Consider the following 18733-nt stretch of genomic DNA (forward strand, 5'->3'; position numbering starts at 1 on the left):
CCACCCTCCTTACTTATACAATTCCAGTTTTTTTCAGGGCAGCAGTGCGCCAAGCAAAAGCTAGACTCTCTAGGCTTTTTCACAACTAGGGTGGGCCTTATGACGTGGTTGTGGCCAACAAGATGAATATAAAGATCATCTGGGGTTTTCCTGATCAAAGCAGGGGACATTTTTAGCAGGCAGCAGTCTCTACCCTTTCCTCTTCTCCCTTTTCCTGCCTGGAATGTGGATGTGATGGCTGGATGTCCATCAGCCATATTTTGAGCATGAGGAGGAAAGAGCCACAGGCTCAGTGTGAAAGGAAGGAAAGCTAGAGGAGCTTGCGTCATGGGGGGCAGTGAGGGTGGGTAACATCAGTATGGGCCTGCTGCTACCTCTGTGCTTTTCATCGTGTGAGGAAAATAAGCCTCTCTTGGTTAAGCCTCTGAAGTGAGATTTCTGTCACTTGCAGCCCTGACACAGTGACCCAAGGATTCTGCAGTGGATGCTATTCCTTAGGCATGAGCAGCTTGGGCTCTAGTCTCCTTTTTTGTGAGGTGTAACGAGCTCCAGGGCTGTAAAATCTTGTAGTGTCCCTGGAAAGCAGCAGGGGTTGTTGCTCCTGTGATGGATAAACACAGGCTGCAATCAACTCAAGCTGGACATTATTGAAAGGGTTCCTCATCACAGGGTGTCCTGAAGTAGGATGTCCTCTCCTATGGAGCAAGACTTGAAAAAATATGTCTCCCTTTAGGCCTGGCCATTCTGCTTCTAGGACTTTGTTTTAGAATAGTAATCAAAGAAATGAACAGCTATTTTTGTATGAGAACCATAGCACTGTGTATACCCATGGAAACTAGGAAAAAATTAAATGCCCAACAGCAGAGAAATGACTACTGAATTATGGCACATCCACATTATTTAATATGACGTAGCCTGGTGAAACCATGTCATGGATGATTATTAAGGTGAGAAACTATTGCTTAAAAATATGCATTATGCGCAATATAGTTCCAATTTTGTCAAAAATACATATATACAACCCTCTTCTCCCTGGCTCCAGCTCTTTCAGGGGGCACCCCAGCAGCAGCCACTCTCCTCATACTCAACTGCTATTGTCTCCTCCACTACTTGTGGTCTGGAGGTCAAGGACAGTGTCTCTCCTCTCTGGAGCCCCAGGGCCTCGCCCAGGCCCCGGTGAAGAGCAGGCAGACATCTGTGGAATAAGCAAATGGGGAATTGGTGACCAGAGACTCAATGTCACTCATTGCTCCCTGTGAGGGTCTGGCGGGACCTCCAACCCCTGTTTCCTAGTCCTGCTGACCTCTCCCTCTGATTCTCTGCCAGGCCTTGCATCCACATTCAGGTGTCTCCCAGGCCAGAGACAGTGTTCCCCATTCCTGGCTGCTCGTCAGTCTCACCTGGCACCTCACTCCACACCAGTGGAATGAGAAGCTCCAGGGTGCGCTGGCTTTGAGGGCAGGGACCACGGTGCCTGAAGCCCCTATGAACTAGCACTGAGGTGCAGTGAGGAATGGGGCTAAGTTACCATCCTTCTACCAGCCACTGCCAGCTGTAAAACTATCAGCTCCACACTACAGTGCTAGGAACAGGTAGAATTCGAGTGGCCCCTGAAAGCAGCCCCTGCAGAACGGCCATTTCCTCTGCCTGCGTGGTAATTGTGAGAATTAAGGTGATGGGAGGAGCCCCACAGGTCAGCCCTTTTCTCAGGCTTTACCTGGATCCATTCACTTAGTCCCCACTGCTAGCCAACCATGAGCTGGGTATTACTACTACCATCTGCATTTCGCAGAGGGACCAACTCAGATACAGAGAGGTGAAATAGCCATCCCAGGTCACATATTTATCTGGCCAGGGATAGGATGGGGACCCCGTCCCAGGCGGCCAGGGTTTGAGGCTAAGCCTCTCTGCCCCATTGGGTGGGAATTACATGTCTAAGTATCTTCTGTGTGCTTGGGATCCTCTCACAAAGCTGCCATTCTAGAAACTTGAAAAGAATAAAATATGGATAAAAATATAAAAGGAACAAGACTATCAAAGACAACAGGCTCATTTCCACACTGCCTTTCCCAGATCAATTGTGGGGTGTGTACTGTTCTTGTGCTTGTCCAATCTGACTCTGGCCTTGTCCTCTCTGCCTCATCCTTCTGAAAACCTTCCCTTTGTCCCCAAAGAACCTAAGCTCTCTTTAACAGAATTGTATTATGGCCCGGGACCCACTTGCTTGAGCCTCCAGATGCAGGGCGGGCATCTCACGGGCGAGGCAGGAGCAATGGAGACAGATGGCAACCGGAGGGAGATTCGATTACCTGCTTCTTCCCAAAGCCAGTCTGCCCAGTAACTGCGTTAGGTCTCATTATTGATAGGCTTCCTCTCAGCTGCTGCTTGAGATTTGGTTTATCTGTGAATTGTTATATCCGTTGGAGCTCGGAAATGGTTGAGCCGGGCCTAGCTCGGAAGTGTAGGGAGGAGGGAGGTGGCAGGAGATGATCACTGTGGGGACAGGTTGGGGAGCAGGTCAGTCAGGGCCAAGTCGGCTCAGGGCAAGGGGAGTCTGGCCAGACCAAGGAGAGAAGATAAGGCTGAAGGTGGGGTGTTCAGTCCTTGAATGCCAAGCTGAGAGGCTGGTTTAGGCATGGTCAGTGATAGGGAGCTATGACAGGCTCTTGAGTAAGGGAAGTGACAGGTTAATATGGTTTTGGAGAGGAAGAGCAAGGGAGTGTGGCAAAAATCAGGCAAGACAAGGATGGTTGGGACCCCTTGTCTGTCCCTCTGAGGAGGGCAGAGAATGGAACCAGGGGCCTGGACTCACTGGGTTCAGATGGAGGCACAGAAAGCAGGTACTGTGCTAGACTCATGCCTGTGTTAAATCTCACTCAATCTCTGAAGCAGGCCTATAAGGTATCCAGGTGGAAGTGATGGCCTGATGAAGATGAGTCATTGCGGGGCTCACAAAATGGAATGGAGGTTCAATGGATCTATCAGATGCCAATGCCACATTCTCCCCGCTGTACCACTCAGCCTTCCAGGGCTCAAGAGTCAGTGGCAAGAAATACTCTTTCCTCCCCAGTCATCCCTGCACTTAGAGCTCAGAACCACAACAGTAACAGTCAACCAGCCACCGTGTATTGAACACCACATCTTACACACATCCTCTCTCATTGTGCTCAGACTTGATGATCCTCATTTGACAAGTGAGGAAGTGGAGCTCAGAGAGGTCAATGGCCTGCCCAGGCCACACAGCAGGTATGTTTGAAGGGCCAAGCAAGAGTTCCAATGCAAGCCTGCCTGGTTTCTCTCACTACACTGCTCTCCATTCCCAGACTCTGGCTCCTGTATTCCTGTACTCCACTTACTCTAATCCTGGGATTAGTGAGGAGGGGGAATTGGCAGAGTTGCTCAGAATAAGCTGTTCAGCATGGAAACTTTTCTGAACATCTCCAGGCCTGCCTCTTTCCTGCCTCGGTTTCTTTACATCCCAGGAATCCATCTCTCCAGGCCTGAGGCCCAGGACTCTGGGGAGAGGGACTGTGGGCATGGGGTGGGGAGAATCTGGGGCCATGGGCACATGGGGGTGGGGAAGCCAGGCTGCAGCCTTGGGCTTCCCATCCCTGGTTGTACCAAGGAGGGGTGGTGAGTTGAGGGAGGGAAGGGGCTCTGGTGAGATGGGAGCATGTCCCTGCAGGAAACCCAGACTCTCAGAGGAGAACCAAGAATGACTGGGCCTCAGCCCAGCACTAATACCTCTGCACACACTCCCCTAAAGATTTTCCCTCAGAAAAATCTGTTTAATTTTTCCAGCTCAGAGGTAATAAATGAAGGATTTGGGGTGGGGTGAGGATGAGTGATGGGGGAGGCCCATGGAGCTTGCCATGGGAAAAGGTGAGCAAACAGAAGACCAGTTTCTGACATGCCCCTTTCCCCAGGAAGAAACCATGAATGCAGGCCGTCTAACTATAGGACCAGCAAAGGCCCTGACCCGCCGCCATATGATCAAAAGGCTTTGGCTGACTGCCTCAGTTCATTTTATTGTTTGCGTGTTCTCAGAATAGGAGACCCCAAGACAGAAACTGCATGTGTTGGGCACAGGAAATCTCATATTGCTGAGTGTAATTATTGTGGTGAGGTGGACAGTGACATTGGTGGTCATAGTGGTAGAGGCCAAGGTGGGCGTGATGACGGTGGCAGTGTGATGGTGACGGGGGTGGTCACGGTCATGGAAACCTTAAAATCATGATTGGGGTGGGGTGGAGGTTGAGAGGTGGGCTTTGTAACCTGACACACCTGGGTCCCATCCCAGCCTCATCTCTTTCTAGCAGTCACTTGTGTGATCTGCCTCTCTGAGTCTACTTTCCTCAGCTAAAAAGTGAGAAAAATAAGAGCTCTTGGTGAAGTTCAGGGCTCCCTGGGGTGGGTGCTGACTCCCTCAGTTCTGATGTAGTTTTGGGGTTCTTTGGTCCCTCCATCTGCCCTGCTTCCTTCCCTTCTGCCCACAAACTTCCTCTGGTCATTGTCACCAGCTCTTCCCTTAATCACCATTCAATTCCTTCCTTCAGAGCCCCACACATTCTAAAAAAGAAGTTTGTACACACTGCCTCTGCTTCCTGGCTTCCCACTCGCTCCCTAACCCCTTCTCGGTAGCCTCTGCGTTCCCGACGCTTCGGAAACTGCTCTCAAAGTCAGCAGAGGCCTCCCCCACATCTCAGCCACATCTGAACCTCCTCGGGAAAATTGGCCCTATAACCCCCAAGGCTTTGAGAGAGTGTCTTCCCAGGGCCTTCCAGACCTGCGTGTTCCACCTCTCCACCACCTGGAACCCATTCTGCCTCCCTCTACCCCTAAAGATCAGTGCTCTGATGCATCCTCCTCTCTCTGTACACTCTCCACAAGGGTCATTTAGCTCCCCTGGTTCCAAGTCCAGTCTGTGCACGAGCAGCTCCAAAGTCCATTTTTCTGGTCTATCAGATCACCCGGCTAGAACCCCACTTCTGGCCACTAACTGGACTCCCTCCAGCATGTTAAAGGAAGGCCATCCAGTGCTGAACTCATCATGCCCTCCCCAGATCCTCCTGCTCTCTTCCCTCCCTGTCTCCCCAGACTCCTCGCCCCTTCATACAAATTTTCACCCAGTTGCAAGTCCTGTCAATTTTCCCGGGTCATGGTTCTTTTAAAATGAATACAGAATCTAATTTTATTTTCAAAATACAAAAGCAGCTCATTATTTAACTTTACTCCATTTAAATTTATTATATTGATTAACCTTCTTTGGTATTAAGGCCAATAAATTATATAAATCTTGGATCTTTCCTTTTAACCCAGAAAAATAAACTCTGTTATGACAATCCATAACATGTTAATCTGTGTTATGTAAACTGTTGGCTTTAAAAAAAAAAAAAGCCTTTTTAACACTGGTACCAATGTCTCAGAAACTTCCTACACATCATTGTGTTTGCTTTCAGAAACAGCTAGGTAATGTAGATTAAACTTCCTCCTGAAGGCCACTAGAAAAGCTATATATTAAAAAAAAAAGAAAAGCAAACAAAACAACAAACTCTTTGAGGATCTTTAAGGTAGTGGGGAATTTTTGGGCTAGGGTATAAAGAGGACCGGGAGTAGGGAGGTGAGCCTGGCTTCGGAAATGCTTCTCCTTTGGGCAAGGAGGAAGCAACTGAGAAGCTGAAAGGTTGATGGAAAAAGACGGCCTCCTGGAGACAGGAGACTAGGCCTATCAAGAGGAGTGTTTCGTGAACCTCTTTGCTTTGGGTTGGGACCCCAAAAGGTTGCACCTGATGAACTAAAAGTAGACAGGTTCTGACAGGGGCTGCAGCCCAGCTTTGACTCATCTCAATTCCTGAAATTGGATTAAGGTGATCCGATGTTGCTAGTGCCCTCAGGCTCTTGAAAATCCTCTCTGGAAGAAGCCGTCGTCTTGTTAGATATTTCTATAAATGATTTTGCAACTACAATGTCCAGGGTGCACCCATGCGCATGCGCGCACGCGCGCGCGCGCGCGCACACACACACACACCACACACACACACACACACACACACACACACACACACACACACACACCCTGGCATAAACCAAAACGCCCTGCAAACCCAAAACTAAAAAACAAAAATCAGACACATGATGAGACAAGACAACATGAACAAATATATAAGATAATATCCTCTCTAGATATTGGAGTTATGTATGCAGATTTAAACATTTTTTAATGCAGTACTTAGCATGATCAAGGAGATAAAAGACAGGATTAAGAATTTTGGTAGAGAATTGAAACTATTTTTTTTTCTAAATGGAAATTCTGGAACTGAGAATTATTATACCTGACACTAAAATATCAAAGGATAGATTTAGCTGCATTTTAGACAAAGCTGAACAAAGAGTTAGTTAAATAGAAGTGAGATGAGAAAAATTATCCAGAATGAAGCATGAAAGAGTAAAAGATGAATATATAAAAGAGAGTCTAAGAAACCAGAAGAAATACTGAGACGGTTTAAAAGAATGGGGTGGAAGCAATATATAAAGGGATAATGCTGAGAACTTTCAAAAATTGATGAAAGACATTTTCAGACTAATAAAAACAGGAAATTAATCACCAGCAGACCCACATTAATAAAATAATTTTCAGGCAGAAGGAAATCCCAAATGGAAGGTCAGGGATACAGAAAGGAACGAAGACCAATGAAATGGTAAGCATGATAAATATAAAATGTAGATAAATATAAAATGTATTGGCTGTGTAGAAAAATTATAATATTATATTGTTTGGACCTTAAGATCCTATAGTTAGGACCTTAAGATCCTAAGGTCCCTGTCTACATTTTGGGAGAAGAGAGTAAAAGAATCAATTGATATTAGGATTTTTAAAGTATGTAAGCTGTAATTTCTGGGTAGCTACTAAACAATTGTAAAAGAATAACTTCTGAATTAATAGAAGAGGATAATTGAATATGATAACTCTAACAGAAGGCAAAGAAAAGAGAAAAGCAAGAACATAGAGAGTAGGCAGTACACATAGAAAGCACTTGTAATAAGATGATAGATATAAACCCAAATGTAAAAATAATTTTATTATATGTAAAAATGACTAAATTTTCTCATTACAAGGCAAATATTTTCAGCTTTTCAGACTTACTTGGATAAGAACCAAAATTCGACTATATACTATTTATGTAGATGTACATGAAATATAGAGACAAAGAAAGATAAAGGATGGGAAAAGATATGATATACAACAGTAACAAAAGCAAAAAGGTAGTGTAGCTATATTAAAAAAAAAACTAGATTTTAAAGCGTTATCAGGTTAAAGAGAGATACTTCAAAATGATATAAAGCTTACTTCATTAGGAAGATGTAATTATTCTACATTTATATGCAACTGATAACTTCGCATCTAAATACATAAAGCAAAAATTGACAAAACCATATTACCATACTTCGGATTCCTTCTCTGCCTTTCTGGGGTCACAGAAGCTAGGCATTTCAGCTATCGGGGCCCTCTCTCAGAAATATCCTATCTGGTTCATTTATGGAGTCATTTTTAGACAAGGGGCCATCTTGGCTAACTCACTTCACTTGTATGTAAAGAATGTGTGTTGCAGATAGTATCGGTGCCTTGCCCCATTTTATAGGTACTCGCTGTTTTCCTACACAGCTACTTGGTAGCTTCCAATTGCAAACCCCTGAGACTCTATACCTCAGGGCTTTTTCTGGCTGCAGAGCCTGCTCCTGCATGTGTGACATTCCGAAAGTGCCAGAGAGTTAATGCTCCCAGGAATCAGTGGATAAATACCCCAACTCCCTTGCTCTTCAAGGATTAAATCAGAAACATGTGTTCTCGACTGTCCTCCAGAGATCTCCAGCAAGTTTGATTTTCAGTTGCCCATAGGGGTAACTGGTTTGATACGATGCACTTTTTTTGGGCTACCTTCCCTTTCCTGCATGATTTCCCTATTCTCCTATTGTAATTCCTTGAGATCATCTTCCAAATAAACTGTATTAAAATCCTTTTCTTAGGGTCTACTTCCAGGGGAACTCAAACCAAGATAATATCCTTTATTTTAATAAGGACATCACCAACCCCTGCAATGTTGCTTGGTTCTGAGGTGGTCTCCTTTTCCTTATTTCATCCCCTTGACCCTGTCTTCATCATGACCTCATGTGTGTTTTTCACCTAGGCTGTTCTGACAGTGGTTTCCTGTCCCCATAATTTCCTCCCATCGCTTCTCTACAGGCAGCCTCAGTAAACTTCCTCTTAAGCACAGAGCTCATCATTGTATATACCTTGTACTCTGATATCATCAGTGGCTTCCCATTGCCCTTAGCAGAAAATCTCAATACTCAGCTTGACATGAAAAGACCTCTGTGATCTAGCTTAGAGTCACCTTTCAGTCATTCCCTGTTCACCACTGCATTCTTCTCAAAGCCTGTGCTCATTTCTCAGCCACCTTCACTTCTGGACACTGGGTCTCATGCTTCACCATTGCCCACTATGCTCTCCCCTGCTTCCAGAAGTCAGAAGCCTGTGAGCCATCCTTCAGGGCTCAGCTCAAATGATGCCTCTGTGAAGCCTTCCTGATGCCTCACATTGGTCTTTGACCCTCCCACAATATCACAAACCTGGTAACTGCTAGTGGGTTCTGAGAACAGATGACAGTGAAATCCTCAAGAATTAGGACTCCTGGGTCCTCTTCATTATATTGCCTATAAGACAAATCTGTATAACCTTGGACTTATTCTCCCTGGATCTTAGTTGTTACAACTGCACATGAAGTACTGTTGACTAGTCAGTGTTTCTCCAAGGAAGGAAGGGGTATAATTCTTCATTGCACAGACTGCCTTGTGTATTGTAGGACATTTAGCATCTCTGGCCTATAGCACCCAATGCCAGAGCATCCCTAATCATTATTGCAATGAAAGAGACCCTAACACATTTTTAAAATATTTAGGAGTATCTCTACCAGAGTGGGTGATTCTTTAGGATCTTTCGGCTTGGAGACTTTTAGAATCATCTGATTGGTGTGTAGGGACGCTGGTGGCCCAGAACCATGCATAGGCCTAGCCAGTGGGTCAATGATGAGGAGAAAATTGGAACAAAACTGGAGGCAATGCCCAGCTCAAGTCCTGGCACATGAGGACAGAACTAATGTTCAGCATCCCAGCCTTCGAAGGGGCACAAACACCCAGCTGGCTTTGGCTGGCCTCCCAGTCTGAAGAGTTTCAGTTTGTCTGACCGACAAGAGTCCGGATAGCAGGCGATGTAACTGGTGACTAGTAGGCCACCGATTGCAGGATTCAATGGATGAGGGCCTGCTGGGGCTGACAGGGCAAGGACTGGGGCTTGGCCAGCATCTTGGGCTATCAGTGGAACTAGAATAACATGTAAAAAAAAAAAGTCTGTTTTCTTATGCAGGTCATCATAGGAGATTGGGTGGAATTAATGGGGGGCAGCCGTGCCTTGGGGATCAGGAAAGGGCATGTGGGCAGCAGAAAGTTTGTGACAGCACTCCTGCTGGGGGTGGCTGCGAACACACCTGGTTGTAGACGGGATGGTGGGGTGGAGGCAGAGAAATGTGGCTGTGTTACTGAGAGTTAAGATGGCAAGGGCAGGCAAGATGACTGTGAGCAGCCTCTCTTCAGAGGTGGTTTGCGGCTGGGGCTCTGTGGAAACCAGGATGTTGCCCAATGTTGAGAGCTCAGAATGAGTTTTCAGGAGGTTCTGGGAATTGCTTCATTCATTGATTAACTGAGTCAGCCATTCAACAAGCATCTCTGGGGCTGGAATGAGACCACCCCAGTCTTGTACGTGTTCTGGAACCATAGTTCATCTGGTGTGAGCTGTCAGAGCTTTGGTGACTGATAAAGGAAGAACTTGGAAGGAAAAGAATTTGTCAATATTTATTCAACTGGATCCAGGAGAGGCTGCTCTGCATTGAGATGAGATGATTGGCCTCCAGCAAGTGATGAAGGTGGTGTAGAGGGAGAGGGAGGAGGGCTGGAAAGGACAGTGCCAGGTACCGTGTCACTCGATCTCAGGCACACAACCACTCCGTGAGTTAGAGGCTACGATTTCCCCCACTTTGCAGATGGACAGAGGATTGTTATTGAGTTCAGAAGAGCAGTTCTTCAGGCTCACCCAGCTTGAACAGCTCTGAGAATCTCCAAGTGCCATTGCTGTGATGTCTGCAGACTTCGATTCTCAGGTGGTGGCTGCTAGAGCAGGAGAGACAGCCTCTGTGCCCACTGAGGTCCTTCTCACAGCAACATCTGTCCCCATGGTAACACCAAACATCAAGCCCGGATATATGGCCAGCCTCCTGGAATCTACTCACTCTTGGGCAAACCGATAAAACCAAAATTTTGAACTTTGTACACCAAGGATCAAGTCTTGTGGCTCCTCCAAGCACCTGAGAATGTTAGCTAACACATTCTGAGTACTGTTATGTGCCCAGCCCTGCTCTCAGCAATGCAGACTTAGTAACCTATTCAATCCACACGTCAACCTGGGAGAGAGGCATCATCGTTAGCCTTATTTTACAGATGGGAAAATGTAGGCACAGAGATGCTGAATAACTTGCCGATGCTCTCACAGCCGATAACTGGCAAATCAGGATTCAAATCCAGATACGCTAGCTCCAGAGGCTCCAGAAATCTGGTGAGGGGCTGCCTGAAGCAGATAGTCACCTCCCCACCACCACTACCACCAACCCTGAGTTAAAGACAACTGGATTTGGGCCCCCAGAGCCTACAGTCAATTTCTGGCCACAGCGCCATTAGCTATGTGACTTGAAACACATCACTTGCTCTTTCTGAATTCCCATTTTCTCCCTGGTTGAGTGAAAGGGTTGAACCGCATGATCCAAGCTTGGTTCCAGGTCTGACATTTCAAGAGGCTTCGTCAGGCTAAAATAAGCAGCAAGAGGCACGCTGTGGTTGGGAAAGGGCAGCCTGGGACGTGCGTGCGTGGACGCTGGGAGGCTCTCTGTGGCGAGGGGGCGTCGAGGGCTAATTATGAGTGCTTGAGCTCAGCTGGGGGCCACTTTCTCCCCTTCATGCCCACAGCTGGCTGTGAGTCACTGACAGGTCATCAGCCACAGTAGGGTTGCTGGAGACAGGCAGACCCTGAGCGTGAAGAGAAGACAAGTCCAACCTGGTCTCAGCTTTAGGGGCCCCAGGGGTCTGCGTGCTCTTCCCAGTCCCTGTCTAGATGCTACTGCACACCCCCTAGGAAGGTGTTTTATCTCTGTCTCCCTGAGCAGAACATCCGTTTCTATCTCAGTTCTGCCAGTCCTGGCTCCTGTGCTGCTCACTTCACACTCAGAGGTACCTTCTCTGTGCCAGGGGTGGGTTAGAGGCAGGTAAGACACAATTTCTGCTCTCAGGAAGCTCATAGGAGAGGGGTGGGGGCCCCAGAGCACCTGCCCTCTGCTCACCCCCATCCTCCCACCCCACTGCCTCTGCAGACTAGGTCATTGCCAAGTGAGGCCAGGTACCAAATTCCTCCTTCCCGCCCTCAGCCCTGAGGAGGAAGCTGTCAGAGGGGCGTTGACCTCAGGATAGACTGATGATCGCCAACGGGGTCACCCCCTGGGAAAGTGGCCCAAAGTGGGCTTTGGAAAATGATCTCTCTGGGAAAGCTGGGAGGTATAGGAGGGGAGTCAGGACTGAGCTGATCCCAAGACACCTCCATCCTTGCCCTGCTATGAATGTCATTCAGCATGACACATCTGGCACTGTTAAATGGATTAGAAATGTGCTTTCCTATATGTCGTCAGTCTTTCCTTCCTTCCTTCCTTCCTTCCTTCCTTCCTTCCTTCCTTCCTTCCTTCCTTCCTTCCTTCCTTCCTTCCTTCCTTTTTCTCTTTCTCTCTCTTTCTTTCCTTTTTCGTTCTCTCCTGCCTTTCTTTTTCTTTCTCCCTCCCTCCCTCCCTTCCTTCCATTATTCATTGGTTTCTTCATTCATTTAAGAAATAGCATCTCTGAGAAGTGTTCCTCTTGGTTCTGCTTAAACTCATCCTCTGAAGCTCTGTCTTTTGGGGCAGCCCAATCCACATTGTGACCATCTGATGCTTGAAACCTTACTGCTAATGATTTGAAATTTGAATCCCTAAACTGATCGGCTGGTTATTTGTCTGCCCCTGAAGAACTAGTTTAATCCCTCTTTATATGGCAGCCCTTGGAGGGTACAAGGCATACTCAACTCCTCCCTCCTTTCCTCGCTCCCTTTCTGCCTTCCTTCCCTTCCTCTTTAGACATTTATTGAGCTTCTATTATGTGCTAGGCACCTGGAAAACAACAATAAGCAACAGCACATACCGCTCCTGACCTCACAGTGCTTCAGTCTAGTTATGGAGACACCGCAAACAGAACAATCACATAGAGAACTGTAAGCTGCCTCTGGTAAGTGTTAACCTAAGACCAGGTGGTAGGCAGAGCATATTGAAGTGAGACATAATCCAAAAGAGGTAAGAAAAGGCTTTTCTGAGGAAGTGGCTCTTAAGCTGATATGAAGAACATGCAGGGCTTAACTAGCTAAAGAGGAGCAGGGAAGTTGCCATGGCTGGAGTGTGGGACTCTAAAGTGTCTGGGCCTTTTGTTCTTGAGACTGAACATCCTCGTGCTAGTTCCTCATATAGTGGGGATTCTGGACCCCCTCCCCACCCTATCACTTTCCTTGTCCTTGTCCCCTTCAGAGGGAGATCCCCAGGTCTGGACCCACTGCTCCTGGAGGGCCTGGCCAGCTCCAGGCCTGGGGGCCACTCCTCTCCCTGGCCGGCTGCTGCCCTTTTATTAGTGCAGTCCAAGTCTGCACATTCGTTGCTCCCCGGGAACAAGTCCCCTTCCAGGAATGCTCACCCCCAATCTTATATGTGATCTCTCAGCCCATGTTTGAGCTGCTGAGTGTCGGAATTCTTGCATTGGCCCTGTGAACATCTTCTTCCTGGTATCACCTGTTCACTCCAGCAAGGCAGGATCTGTTCCGAGTCCGGATTCTGCTGCTGGCTGCGACGCCTAGGCTGCTTGTGCTGTCTGCATATCCTGGACAAGGTGGCAGCAGGCCATGTCTCAGAGCATACAGTGGGGGTGGGAAGGGAGGGCAAGGGGCCTGAGAACCTGGGAGGAAGCTATCGAAGGGGATCTGCCCTGGGGCTCCAGAAAGAGGTGCCTAGGGCCTGAGGCGGGAGCTACACTGGGTTCACACTGTTCCTTGATCTCTGACCCCTGTCCTGCGCCTCTCCCCAGCCCCTTATCAATATAGATTGAGGAGTGAGGCTAGCTGCATGTGCATTTGTGCATTTGTGGTGTGCACATGTCTGTCTGTGTGTGTGGAGTACGTGAGCAGTCCCACCAGGCCTTACTATTGGCTGGTACCCACCTTTTGCCCTGAGTTACCCTGTCACTCAGGGATGGCCAGGTCATCAGAGACCAGCAGAGACCCCACCTGACCTGCCTTGCTTAACAGCCACAGCAGGTGGCCCCACCTGCTCTCCTGCCCTCCTACCTGCCAGAGAGTCCTCATGCACCACTCTAGTCCCGCAGAGTGCAGAGCAGGAAGCCGGGCAGGGCCCGCTCCTCAATCCTTGACTTCTGCCCATAGGTCTCCCTGCTGCTGGTGCCACCCCTGGGGGGGCCCTCATCTCGTCACTTTCCCTATCACCCACTCTTCATCCTTTCAGACTCAGCGTAGACATTGATTCCTCCAAGAAGCCCTCCTTGACCCTCCTCTATGATCTCACAGACTGTAGATCTGTGGGCAGGGCCCATGTGGAATTTATTATAGCGTTTCTAGAAACTAAAACTCAATACATCTTATTAAATGAATGAAACAATAACCTCCGTGGGCTTCATATTTCTTATCTGTAAAATGAAAATAATACTATCTGACACACTAGATTCTGAAGGGGGCTGTGAGAGAGGATGTATGGGAATTTCCTATCACCGTGCTGGACATACAACAGATGCTCCAGAAAGAGCTCTAATTTCCCTGCCCTTTAATGTTTATGGATATGTGTTCTTTTCTGTTTAAAAATACTGTACATTTTTGGAGTTCTTTTGGCCCAAAAGCCTGACTGGCTTCTTGTAGCTCAGGTCTCCAGTCACGTGTCTCACTTTCTTACAGAGACATTCCGTGACCACCCCGTCTAAAATAGCCCCACCCACCGCAACACCCTCCACTTCAGTAGTTGTCTTATTCATGACCTGAACTTTCTTCTTTTTTGACTTGATCCTCTGTCTTTCTTTCCTTAGACTGTGAGTGCCATGAGGGCAGAGACCTCAGCTGACTTTTCCATTTCTGGGGCCCCAGTGTCTAGAGCCGAGCCTGGTACATAGCAGCTGTCCAGCGGTTTCCAGGGCCAAGGCTGTGACGTTTCTAGGGGACGAACACCAGAGTGTGTGTGTTTCGGATAGAAGATGGTGAGGTAGCTCACCCCCTCCCTCACTGTACATCTTAGGGAGGTGAGGAATGGGGGAGACTCCTGGGCTCCCCAACATGTTCCCTGAGGGAAACTAGAAAACAACGGTTTCTTCAGGATTGTGCAGGTAGGGAGAAGCATCTTTTTTGCCTGGTGACTCTGGGAGGCTGGGGCTGAACACAGGCCTTTCTCACCATCCCTGAGCATAGTCCATCTGCGGGCAAGGAGAGACTGAGGCACTTCTGCCGTTCCCCGACTTCGGACGGACCTACCCTATTGCCCTAAGCTGGGACCCCAGCACTAGGCCTGCGTCTTCTGGTGCCATTTTTCCTTCCTGTGCAGTACTTGCTCCTCTCTTCACTCCTGCCTTCTCATCACCTGCATCTAATGGGGCTCCTCCCGCCTCTACTCCAGCTTTAGTGGTGCTGTGAGGTTCTTGCTGTCTCCTGCAGTAGGATTCACTGCCCCACTCGGGCTTCCTGGCGCTCGGCTCCCACGCCTCAGCCAGTTCGGGGCCTCTGCCAGCATGCCCCGGTCTCCCACTCCAGCCCTTGTCCTAGCCATAAGGAGAGGAATTCCAGAGAAAAGCTACCAGAGGCTCCCATCCATCCCTGCTGCACCCTCCCTCTGGGGAGAAGCACTCTCCTTCACCACTTGTCCCCTCGCCCCCTAGCTGAGGGGCCCAGCACCAGGTAAGCCTCCTAGACTCACAGGGGTGGGCAGTGAGGGTTTTCATGGACCTAACTTTGGACCAGGCTCCTGCCCAGTCTCAGCAGCATTACTCAGTGTTGAAAGGACTCCCTCAACTAGCTCAAGCCCACCACACTATTACCCCTCAGCCCTGCTCCCTAGACCTGGGAAGCCCACAATCACTGCCTCATCCTCAGAGCTGTCAGCACCCCCAGTTCTAGAGCTCTCACTCCTGGCGGGGTCCCAGAATGTTTATACAAGGAGGGATTTCAGGGTTGAGATGCACACAAGTATGCTCTGCAGAGTGCCCTGGAGCTGATCTGTGTGTATGTTTGTGTGCGTGACTGCGTATGTGTGTGTGCATGCATGATGGACTTAACACTGGGGCTCTAGGCCCCCACTCATATTTTGACCGTAGAACCCCAAACTTTTTCTGTGTTACCAGTGGAGACTCCACATACATTACTATTTAAACAAAAGAAGCCATTATTTTTTTAAAAGGTTTGAAAATGTTGAAAACTTGACAAAACTCATTTTACATATGGGGAAACTGAGGCCCAGGAGAGCAAATGGCTTTTCAAAGTCACAGTGGGGTCAGTAGCAGAGCTGGTACCATACCAGGCCAGCTTGGCTCACAGGTTGATGTTTTTGCCAAGACCAGGCCGAAAGGTCCCCATCTCAGGAGGTGTCAGGTGGGGGCAGAGTGCCAGGAAGGCCCCATCTAGAGAAGTGGGTTAAGGTCACAGCCTCTTCTCCCTCCATTCCTCTGTGAAGTGCCTGAGAGAATAGTTGCATTGGAAAGGTTACTGAGTTCTTAACTGGAGGCTTGAGGTTTTGGAGCGGGAAGGGGCAGGATGAGGGAGGAAGAGTGGGGGAACAGAAATTCATCCTCTGGGTCGCTCATACACCCTCCCTCAATTAAAGACCAAATGTCCTCCCGCCAGTTTGTGACTACTTCTACATTCCACCATAGTCACTCTGATAGTTCTCCACAAGAAGAAGAAGGGCTCCACGGGTGCTCCCCACTGCAGCCCCTGTCCCACTGGAATCAGCCCTCCCTACCCCAAGCATCTACTTCCAAGCAGAGGGAGCTGGTGTCCACAGACGGAGCAGGGTGACCCCGAGGTGACAACTTCTGGGGTGGGAAGGCTGTGAAGAAGGGGATTGGTATTTCTGTCTTGGGGGTCCTGTGGACACCCTGCTACTGGCAACAGCAGAAATGGCACAGTAGGGGGCTCTGTGGCACTCACTATGTCTCCCCTAGTGTCTAGCTGGGCACTTGGGAAAATGCTCTTGAATGAATGGATGTGTTCATTCTCCCCTAACTCCTCCACAATCACCAGCCTCCCTCCTCCCCACACCCCTGTCCTTTAGAGACTACAAGGACTGAGTTATTCTTAGTAGTTTTCATTCATCAAAGCATGACAAACTGTGTCCTGGGAGGAATGCCTGGGAGCCAAGAAGAGCCAGAGGAATGGGGTGGGGTGCAAAGGTTCCATCTGAGGGGAGAATTCTAGTGCTTTCAGGGAGCCCCCAGTCTGAGAGGGAGACACAGCCCTGCCCTCAGAGCTCCCTGTGATGGAGGATACTACCCCCACACCCCACTTCCCCAGCCCTCAGTGAGATCTGTCTGAAGGGAGAATTCTAGCATCTTGCCCTCAAAGAACCTCGGGTTTCATGGCAGAAAACTAGCTGTCGTCCCTGCTGGAGAAGATATACCAATGGGCAGATTGAAACTCAAGATGAAAAAAGTGGGTACCAGAGGGGTATCCAGAAGCATGTGCAGCAGCCATCATTGCCACCACATGTGGGAAGCCTAAAGAGGGGCTTCCAGGAATACTCACCCTGCAGTGCTTACCAAGAAACATGCAAAGGTTCCAAAGGGGTGGTAATGGAGCAGTCTGAGGTTCTAGCATTTGGGGAAAAGGAGAAAGGCACATGCTGAGCAGGCTGTTCTAAATCAGGGGTCTCAAACCCAAATGCCTTTGGGGACTAGACTGGCCTCACTGACCTTTCCAACCAGGAGGGCAATCAGAGAGCCTGCACTGTCTGTAGGCTCTCACATTCAATATGAAAACCACACATTCGTTGCAGGCCAAACCTCACTAAAGATTAAACTTGGCCAAGGCCGCAAGTTTGCAACCCCCTGGAAATCAGGAAAGAATTCCTGAGAGAGGAGAGGTTTGAGACTGGTTCGGATAAAGAAGCTGACAGCCAAGTTGCGCCTCCTTAGTCCTGGCCACTAGGCTTGGCTTCTGTGTCTTCAGGGCCTCCTCCCACCCTTCCTGGGATGGGAGACTTGAGCCATTCTTCACCTGCTCCCCTGGTGCGTAGCGTAGGGCTTCAGGTCTGTGATGGGAGGATATTATCTTTCTTTCTTTTGCGGGAAGGTAATTCTCCTGCCAGGGGAAGGAGACTGTGGGGCTCTCATAAAGCCACTGCTAAATGAGCTGATCCAGAAGTTCTGGCTGGGTGGCCTTCCCTGAGAGCCTTTACTTTTCCGTGCCTCATATTCGAAATGGAAATACTGTTGCCTGGTGCCCTTACCCACCCCTTCCCCTGACAGTTAACTTTCCAATAGGCCTCAGTGTTCCTGTCGATAAAGTGGGTTCCTGCCCTCTTCCCGCTCTCCCAGATCCTTTCAGAACTGTAGTCTTATGGGAGGAGAGCGGCCGGCTTCCACATCTTCAGGCCGCCGAGCCTGTCTCCCCAAGTCCTGCATCTCTCCTCCGCCCACCCCAGGTGGGGTCTCATAGCTGTCTCCTAGGACCACGGGGCAGTCCCAGAGTGCAGCAGGAGGCGGCGACGGGCAAGCCGATGCGAGCGCTCCTGGAGCCGGGAGATAGTTCCGGGACCGGGGAGGGGCAGCTAATTACCGCGCGTTGGCCCAGCGCCGCGGAGCGCTGGGACGAGAGCGGCGGTGGGTAATTAGAGCGCATTAGCCGTGCGCAGGCAATCCTGTAATTTCTCCGCGCGCTCCGGTGTGTTGTAGGAGGTGAAGCGATGCAAGATCGGCTCTGAGTCACTCTCGGAAGCCCGGGTGGGGACTCAGGGGGCGGCAGAAGCCTCGGAGAAGAGACTTCTGCCGTGGGAGGCGCCGGTGCCTTCCCCTGGCTGGAAGTCACCTGCCCCGGGACTCCCCGTGGTGCACCCCACTCGGGCGGGGCCTGGGGGCTTGGCCAGGAGGGGCGTGGCCCGTGCCTACTCCTGCCTCCAGGGGGCGCTCCCCTGCCCAGCAGATCTTCCCCAGGCTCGGAGTCTGGTTCCCTGCACCCAGCCCTTTGGCTTGCTCCTTGCACGCAGGTGGACTGAAAAAGAGAGATGCAGATGCAACGCGCGAGGCAGAGAAACCCCCAATGTCCCAGAATTTCGGCAGAGACGGGCGACAGACCTAGGACAGCGATCGAAAATAGAAGTCAGAGACATTAGAAGGGTGCGGGACACTTGTTCTAACCGAGCCCTGAAATCACTTGTGGGGAAACAGGGAGGAGCCAGCAGGGGCTGAGGCTGGGAGGGGAGTTTATTTATTAGCCAGATTAGCCAGCATTAATGGGGGAGCGGTGGTGGCCGGCGGCGGCGGGGACATAGTTGGCATAGCTGGCATAGCGGCGGGGCCTCCC

The 18733-nt window shown here is 49.4% G+C and overlaps 1 protein-coding gene and 1 long non-coding RNA gene across 2 annotated transcripts; both read right to left on the bottom strand.

The window, feature by feature from the left end:
• Nucleotides 1–742: 742 nt before the first annotated feature.
• LOC112474614 lies at nucleotides 743–11808 on the bottom strand. The gene is made up of 3 exons (XR_003044489.1): nucleotides 7441–11808; nucleotides 2310–2493; nucleotides 743–1195 (listed from the first exon to the last, which is right to left on the bottom strand). It is a non-coding gene; the product is annotated as an uncharacterized LOC112474614 (long non-coding RNA).
• Nucleotides 11809–11959: 151 nt separating this feature from the next.
• CUNH6orf223 (chromosome unknown C6orf223 homolog) lies at nucleotides 11960–18231 on the bottom strand (the record flags this gene model as incomplete). Its single annotated transcript, XM_025042881.1, is given in 3 exon segments — nucleotides 11960–18019; nucleotides 18022–18093; nucleotides 18096–18231. Coding segments are annotated over 3 exon segments (246 nt in total), but the record flags the coding sequence as incomplete, so codon positions are not given.
• Between the last annotated feature and the right edge of the window lie 502 nt (nucleotides 18232–18733).

Source organism: Pteropus alecto, unplaced genomic scaffold, assembly GCF_000325575.1.
Source record: "Pteropus alecto unplaced genomic scaffold, ASM32557v1 scaffold7, whole genome shotgun sequence".
Lineage (NCBI taxonomy): Eukaryota > Metazoa > Chordata > Mammalia > Chiroptera > Pteropodidae > Pteropus > Pteropus alecto.